General features: G+C 44.2%; 1 protein-coding gene across 2 annotated transcripts in view; it reads left to right on the forward strand.

Annotated features, from left to right (window-relative positions):
- The window catches only part of EIF1AX (eukaryotic translation initiation factor 1A X-linked), a 20,392-nt gene continuing 11,684 nt past the window's right edge, over positions 1-8,708 (forward strand). Inside the window, exons 1-3 of one of the 2 annotated variants that reach the window (XM_032778001.2) lie at positions 1-234; positions 2,275-2,358; positions 5,209-5,312. In XM_032778001.2, coding sequence (XP_032633892.1) covers positions 219-234; positions 2,275-2,358; positions 5,209-5,312 — 204 coding nt within the window. In that variant the 5' untranslated portion in view covers positions 1-218. The remainder of the gene's footprint in view (positions 235-2,274; positions 2,359-5,208; positions 5,313-8,708) is intronic. The other variant, XM_032778002.2, reaches the window with a different exon arrangement.

The following is an 8,708-nucleotide window of genomic DNA, read 5'->3' on the forward strand; positions in this document are numbered from 1 at the left end:
GCAAGTCGGCACACAAGCCACCGCCGAGAGCCGCAGTCTCGGTTGCCTGTTGCGGTCGCTCTCGCAGCCGCGTAAGGATCTGCCTGTCGCGTGACTCTCCAATCCCAACGGCCGCCACGAGAGGAGTTGCTGCCCGCGCGCAGGAACCCACCGCCCGACCGGCAGCAGCAGCGAGCAGACACCCGCCCCTCCCCCCGCAGTGAGGAGCGGCCGGCGCCATGCCTAAGAATAAAGGTGAGGCCTCCCTTCGCGCTCGGGCCTGGGGCTGGCGCGTCCCCTCCCTCAGGCCGGAGCGGCCTGTGCTCGGGATGGCGCCAGGAGCCTCTCCTCGCAGGGCAGGCCGGGAGCGGGCCGGAGCTCGCTGGCGGGGGGGCGGCGGGGGATCCGGGCAGGGTGGTCACAGCCGCTGCGGCCTGGCCTGGCCTCCTGCCGCGTAGCTCCAGGTTAGTGAGCGCGGCCTGAAGCACCGGCCCCGGGTCGCCGGCACCTTCCCCGCCACACACGCACCGGCCGGGACCCGGGTTCACGGCTCTGCGCAGCCACTGGCCCGCGGCGACCTCGCTGGCTCACGCTGGGTCCCTCCCGCCGGGCTCCTCTCGGGCCCGTGGCCCGGTGTGCGTGACTGGGGCTGAATGAGCGACGGGTCTGGCAGGGAGGGGGGCGGGGGCGGGGCGGTAGCATGCAGCTGAGTAGCGAAGAAAAAGACTCGTGTAGAGAGAGCGAGCCTCGGGCTCGGGGAGTAAGTTTGTTCCACTCTCCCCTGTATGGCAAAACTCAACCAGCACTTAAGTGTTAACTGGTGCTATGCTCCGGTTCTTAACTGTAGCATTTGTTCGTATAGTACATGCAGATCTTCACAGGGGCACCACCAGCCACCGCTGTTTCCATGTGTTAGAAACCTTAACAGGTCTTGTTAACATGTTTCCCTGTGCTGATGTGAAAGAGGAAAGGAGAGAAAGGAAGCAATTTTTTGGAGGCAGGATTTACAAAAACTGCAAGCTATTCTTGCTGATTTTTCAACAAGAAAAGGAATCCTGTTGCCAGAAGCTTGTTGAAATGCTGCTGTTTAAAAGGAAAGCATCAATTTGAAAATCACATGTCCATCTGGATATTTGCACCTCCTATTGCTACAGGAAAATCCCTAAAATTATTTTTCTTTAGTTTTTCAGTTGTCTGTCTGATAAAGATAAAACTTTATCTTTTATATACTGTAGTCACTTTCATGTTTTTATTGAGAGTAGGTTACACTTTTCTGTCTTGTTTATTTGCATAGTGACATCACTCACTGATTTGGGTTGGGGAGTTCACCTGGATGCTTTCCCAGTCCCTGCAAGAACGTGTTCACCAGTAGCAGCACAACTGAAACTGAAGATTCATTACTCAGCCCCTTTTGTACTTTCTCTCTTTCCTGGACAGTCATGAAGGTTGATTAACTGAGGTCCACCAGAATGCAATCAATTGCATGTTCAGGGGTGATGGTGGTAAATGTTCTTTTGAAGGCTGCTGTTACCTAAATTTCAAAGTGAGTTTAACTACTCAGTAGTTAGCACTATATGATCTTTTAATTGATCCCTTGTTTGGCAATGGTGAAATAAGAACAAAGATGAGGTAATTTGATAATAAATATTGCTGAAATTGATCCAAAGAAACACAAAACACTTCCAGACTTTAAGTAAAATAACAAGATGGCTTTAGCATACTGTCACTGAGGTGAGATTAAGGGGTAGGTGGTGCTCTTGAGATGTGATTCAGTTTCTCCTACATGTTCTTTTCTGGTGTGTGGCTGAGGAATTTATATGCACATGAATTTCTTCTGTGTCTGTTTCATGTGGAATTTTTTTCTTGTATCCTAGCCCTGCCACTTCAGCTCAGAATTAGGAAGGGTTAGAGCAGAGATGAGATGATCAAACTGTCGCTGAAGAGAATAGGTTTTTAAGTCTTTCTTGTAGCTTATGCTGGACTTCTAAGAAACCAAAGGAATACTATTTTTCTCATCACATTTATTAGGAACATGAAAATTAAAATTTGTCTCTCGCGGTTTTGACTTTAGTCAGTCTCTTCATCCTTTTTGAAAGAAACTTGAAATCATCATGGTGTAGTGCTCTAAGAAGCAAGATCAGTTTTATCACACACCCAGATATAGTGCTTTAAAGCTGCAGCAGTGAACATAGATTTCCTTAGGTCTAACAAATTACTGCTATTTTATCTTTCCAATACTTGATTTTATATAGGTTTCTAAATTGCATATAGTGATTGATTTTATTTTCAATTTAGGTAAGGGAGGTAAAAACAGACGACGAGGTAAGAATGAGAATGAATCGGAGAAGAGAGAATTAGTGTTCAAGGAGGATGGACAAGGTGAGATTTTGAATTGTAATTCCGTCAAATATGGTAGCTACAATACTTTGAAGGTTCCTACACAAGGGATAATTGAGCTGTGTATAGGTTTAATTTGGATGTTTGAAAACTACAAAAGTACTTGATGTGATGGAATGGAGCATCTTCATCTTGGGAATATATTTAGCAAAAGGCAAATTGAATGGGAATGAAGATCTATCCACTTCACTTCCCATTTATTAATGTATCTAAGAAATAAGTTCAGTTCTTTGCTCCTCAAGCAGTTTGTGCTGCTGTGTGATTAAAAAAAAGGTTGTTTATTCCTATGTGTAAATTGTTCCTAGTTTCTTTCTAGAGATCACCTCTGGCTCACTCAGTAATATCACTGTGCTATAGGGAGCAGCATTCAACCATCTTCTGCCAGAGGCAGCATGATGAATGATTGATAGGGAAACCTATGAGATCATGACTGGGTAGAGGAGGAATGTAGTAAATTTTAAAATAGTGAGTATATCTGAGTGTTCACCTAGCAGTCAGATAGTTTGCTTGGTAACCAAATGAAATTCAGGCAATAGCTTTGCTTAATATTTCCCCGATGGCTAAAACACAAATTGGCTTAGTGTCTTGCAGCTCTTGTGATGCGCCTCCTTGACTTGCAACACTCATACCCTGTGATCTGCTCCATTGTCCATGCTCTTCTTCATAGGTTGAAGAAGCAGTGAAATGAAACTGGTTTGTTTACTGGTAGGTGGGAAACTTGGAAAACAAATACTAGCGGGCCACTGTGAATCATGTCATTTTCATGCAGCTGCTTATGTAAACTATGAGCAGCAGCAGATGTAGGTCCTGAAGCTACACACAGAAGAGGAGGACCCAACTACAGTCTGAGGGGAAGTAGTTGCAACCAGCTTTTAGCATTGTCCAAGAGACTGGAAGTGTAATCAAGTAGCAGAGGACCTTCCTGCCCCCACCTCTCCATGGAGAAAGGAGCTAGCATAAGATCCTTCTCCCTTCCAACAAGCAGAGGTCCTGGGGGCTTTGCTTTTCTCAGTTGAAGGCTAATATGTATGAAAGTGTGATCTAGGGACAGCATCCTTTTAAGGACAGTAGGACCCCCTGAAGATGGGATTCAGAATACACCAAAAGAGGGGAGAAAATAATGCTCTCCTGTCCCCAAACGATCTGCTTGTTTTTGTAATCTTATCTGTAGAGGTGGAGGGGAGTGGTGATGGATCCACAAATTGTCATGTGTAAAATGAGCACACTTGATCTGGAAGTCAGAGATAATAAATGTAGGCACTTGTATATCTTTTAAAAATATTTGGGGGAAAAAATAAAGCATACATAAATGTAAGAGGGGTTCAGTATAGAAAGCATATAGTCACTTTAAATACCAACAGTAACATAAAAGACTTTTTAAAGCATGGTTATGGCTAATTTAAGCGCATATCAGTTCAAATTTGCATTTTTTCCAACAATAAAACTTTAACATTTATAATATCCATAAAGTTGCAGTGATGAAAACAAAAAATGTTTGTAACATTGTGATTTTTGGAGTATATCCACATGGAAAATATTGGTCAATGTGACAGGCAGTGGTCTCTCCACACTAGCAAGCTAACTGTTGCCTACAAAAAAATTGACATCACAGCAAAGGAATTTTGAGAAGGGATCTGAAAATGGAAAATGAGGCAGCTTTGTGGATGTTTATGTGGAACACCTCTCAAGTATGTGTGGCTACACAGGATAAAGCATGAAGGTGCTTCTTTGAAAGGTGAACAAATGATGGTGAAGGCTAGCATAATGGACCAATCAGAAGTGAACATCAACAGCTTGATAATGAATCAGAGATGTTAGGTAGAGTGGGGATTGACTGCGAAGAGCCTTGAAAGTGAATACTAGCTGCTCTTGCATTTTTCAAGACCAGAGAAAGCTATTAAATTAATCAAGATTTTGCCAGAGCTACATTGTTTATAGCCCCATTGGCTGGGTGAGCTGCCGAACCTGTCTGTTGGCATTACACCCTGCTGTTTTCTTCCATATTCAATGGAAGTGGGGCTGGGCTTGGCACGAGACCTCTTTAGTAGCAAGAATTTTTTCAGCACCCCTGCTGTTAGTGCCACCTGTGTTACCAGGATGGCAATCATTGCCCTCTATTTGGGTACCATCAGTCATCCTGGTACCGCTGCTGACTTTGGGATCAGCATTGCTTCCAGCACCAAAAATGATAGAGGCATATTTGGCACTGCTAACATAGTTTCCACTGTCAGTGCCAGTTCCGAATTCGTTCTGGGCTATGAATGAGTCAGACCAGTTGCTCCCATCCTCAAGACTGGCTCCACCTTCATCCCCTGAAGCCCAGAACTCCTTTGCATCCAGGTTAGGATCTTCCTCCTCTTGCTTTCCATCACCTGACCCACACTGAGGGGGTCGTTCACGGGGCACTGTGGGTATCAGGATTGGCACTCGTCTTGCACTCAGGACCGGGGTGCCCCTGGCTGGAGCCTACTCACCCCAGTGTCCTACCCATACCAGTGGCCTCCGTAGAATCCCTGAGATGCTTCTTGGTCACAGAGGTCCTACTCCTCATCCCATTCTAAGGCAAGATCACCCAGCAGGTCTGTGGTAGTGACCATCAGTCTGCCGCAGGCCCAGGCACCATTGAACCTTCCCCTCGCAGAGCCTCCAGAGTATGCTTCTTGGGGCAAGGACTATCTTTTTCTTCTGTTTATAGCATGTCTCGCAAAATGGGATCCTGGTCCATGACTAGGGCTCTTGGTTCAACACTAAAATAAATGCATCTTGTAAAAATTCCTGTTGATTGTTTAAAATTATGTAATTCAGCAACATGTTGGACTCTCTCTCTTCCAGAGTATGCTCAAGTGATCAAGATGTTGGGCAATGGAAGATTGGAGGCATTGTGTTTTGATGGTGTGAAGAGGTTATGTCATATCAGAGGGAAGCTAAGAAAAAAGGTGAGTCTAAATCACTTACATGGAAAATAAATGAATACACACCAAGCAGAACAGGCAATCTTCTGAAAATGGACATAGCTACACATACTCTAAAATAAAGGGACACTTTAGAAATGTCCTTAATTATGGTACTAGCAACTTTATTAAAATTGAAAGAATTTTAAAATTCATATTTGTTTTGTTCAGATAATTAGCTGCTTGTACTTCTCTTGGCAAGGGCAATGAAGGAGGTTTAAATCTTGCCCACTAACTTTCAGGTTCTTGGTGATGCAGATGTTTCAGGGGAAGTTTTGCTTGTTTAAAAACTCAGTTTTTTATTTTATGGAAACATTTCTGTTGGACTTGGGTTTTATAAAACCCTATACAAACTCTAAATTTTGGCTTGAATTTAAGGTTACAGGGTCAGAGTAAACTGGTGGGTAGCATGATGGTGATTAAAATTGAGGTTAACTGACTGTAAAATCTTCATGCTTACTTGGATAGACTTGCAAATTGCTGTTCCTCAAGGAGATAGGTTTAGTGGTCCAAATTTGAGGTAATTTAACAAGGGTTTGCAAGATACGGTCCCCCAGAAATCACATGTGCAACAGGACAAAGGCTCTGTTGCATACCTGATTGTTTTACAGGTAGCCTGGCATCAGAATAATAGGAGTGGCCCAACCTGATATGCTGTGGCCATTTAAGCCAAGCAAACAGCATTGTCAGCTTTCTGACAACCTATGTTGTGCACATTAGTTGCTCTTCGTTTACATTCTGCAGGTGCTCCATCTGGCAGGTTTGCCCTGAAAGCAAAACTTCTTCTTTAAATTGATATTTCCAAATACTCTAAAATCACATGCATACTCTGATTTTACTTCAGAAATATTGTCAAGGAAAATAGCTTTAATTAAATAGAGGGGCAAATATCAACTCTAGTAAGCAGAAACATTAAAGTGGTAAAATCATGCTCCTCATTCTTTCCTGAGCAGTGGAGCTGAGTGTGATCAAAGAAAAGCAAGTAGCTACTACTCTCATCAATGTCAGCATGGTCAAGAGTGTTGCTGAATTTCAAGAAATGCACCCATAATATAGACACCCTGTTCTGTGGCATATGGTCCACATTGACTAATGGGGAGCCAGAATGTTCTCATCAGTCAAAACACTATTTTAGGTTTATCATAAAAAATAAGCACAGAAAACCTCTCAATTTTCTACTGTAATTCTTCCAGTCTAGACAAACCAAAGGTTCACACACATCATTTTTAGCCTTTTATTAACAATACAGAAAAAAAGGAAAAACAGTTAAAGTATTTGAAATGTAAAATATTGAGTAAGGCTTTCATTTTAACACCATCCCTTGTTTGTTTTCTCTTTAGCTGTAGAGCCTTTAGAAGGAAAACCCCCATTTTTCAGTCTCTTAGATGTTCTCAATGATGGTAATAACTGTCCTTTTGGGGATAAACTTGTGTAATGCTGGGGAGGAGCTGATGGTTGTGGTATATGTAGGTACCAGTGACGTAGAGAAGGGTAGGAGAGAGGTCGTGGAGGCCAAATTTAGGCTGCTAGGGAAGAGACTGAAATCCAGCACCTCTATGGTGGCATTCTCAGAAATGCCCCCAGTTCCACACGCAGGGTCAGGTAGGCAGGCAGAATTTCAGAGTCTCAATGCATGGATGAGATGATGATGTAGAAAGGAGGAGTATAGATTCATTAGGAACTAGGGAAACTTTTGGGATGGAGGGAGCCTATGCAGGAGAGACGGGCTCCACCTAAACCAAAGTGGAACCAGACTTCTGGCATGTAACATTAAAAAGGTTGCAGAGAAGTTTTTAAACTAGGAGATGGGAGAAAGCCGACTGCTGCAGAGGAGCATATGGGTCGGACAGAGACTTCTCTTAGAGAGAGTCTATTGATAGAGATTCTCTAGGTTATAGTCAGGAGCAGAGGATGGAAGAGGATAATGTAAGGGCCAGATCAGATGAGAAACATTCACATAAAGAATCAGACACATCAGAAAAGGACAGACAAATAAACAGTGACAAGTGTTTAAAGTGCTTTTACCCAAATGCTAGAAGTCTCAATAATAAAATAGGTGAACTAGAGTGCCTCGCGATAAAGGAGGATATTGATATAATAGGCATCACAGAAACCTGGTGGACTGAGGACAATCTGTGGGACACAATCATTCCAGGGTACAAAATATATCAGAAGGACAGAACAGGTCGTGGGCAGAGAGTGGCTCTATATGTAAAGGAAAATGTAGAATCAAATGAAGTAAAAATCTTAAGTGAATCCACATGTTCCATGGAATCTCTATGGATAGTAATTTCATGTCTAATAAGAATACAGGTCTGTCACATCTTAGGCGGGGGTTCTGTTCTGCGGTTATCGCGTATAGCGAAAACTGCGTATAGTCAGAACCCCAAGCCCTTTAAATCCTGCCTGCAGCTCCAGCCGGCGGGACAGGGGCGAGGGGGGCATTTAAAGGGCTCCGCCAGGCTTCCCTCCGCAGTGGGGAGCCCAGTGGAGCCCTTTAAATGCCCCCCCCCCATCCCGCCACTGGAGCGATGGACAGGATGTAAAGGGCTCCGCCAGGCTTTCCGCCCTGGTGGGCAGCTCGGAAGAGCCCTTTAAATCCTGTCCACTGCTGGCAGCGGAACGGGGGGGGGGCATTTAAAGGGCCGGAAGCTCCACGGTGGCTGGAGTCTCGGGGCTTTTAATTCGCCCCAGGGGCTACCAGCCACTTCTGCAGCTGGGAGCCCCCTGAGTGATTTAAAGGCCCTGGGAATCTCAGCCACAGCTGGTGCCCCAGGACCTTTAAATCTTGAGGCCATGCCCCCTCCGGGACTCCAGGCCTTTCAGTGTAAAGCTGAAATTGCGCATGTTAAATGCGCATAAGTTGTGAGAGACCTGTATAACATTAGGGATCTGTTATCGACCACCTGACCAGGACAGTGATAGTGATGATGAAATGCTAAGGGACATTAGAGAGGCTATCAAAATTAAGAACTCAATAATAGTGGGGGATTTCAATTATCCCCATATTGACTGGGTACATGTCACCTCAGGACGAAATGCAGAGACAGTATTTCTCAGTACTTTAAATGACTGCTTCTTGGAGCAGCTGGTATGGGAACCCACAAGGGGAAAAGCAACTCTTGATTTAGTCCTGAGAGCAGCGCAGGAGCTGGTCCAAGAGGTAACTATAACAGGACCACTTGAAAATAGTGACCATAATATAATAACATTTAACATCCCTGTGGTGGGAAGAACATCTCAACAGCCCAACACTGTGGCATTTAATTTAAAAAAGGGGAACTGCAAAAATGAGAGGGTTAGTTAAACAGAAATTAAAAGGTTCAGTGACTAAAGTGAAATCCCTGCATGGATGCTTTTCAAAGACACCATAATAGAGGC

This window comes from Chelonoidis abingdonii, chromosome 1 (assembly GCF_003597395.2).
Source record: "Chelonoidis abingdonii isolate Lonesome George chromosome 1, CheloAbing_2.0, whole genome shotgun sequence".
NCBI lineage: Eukaryota > Metazoa > Chordata > Testudines > Testudinidae > Chelonoidis > Chelonoidis abingdonii.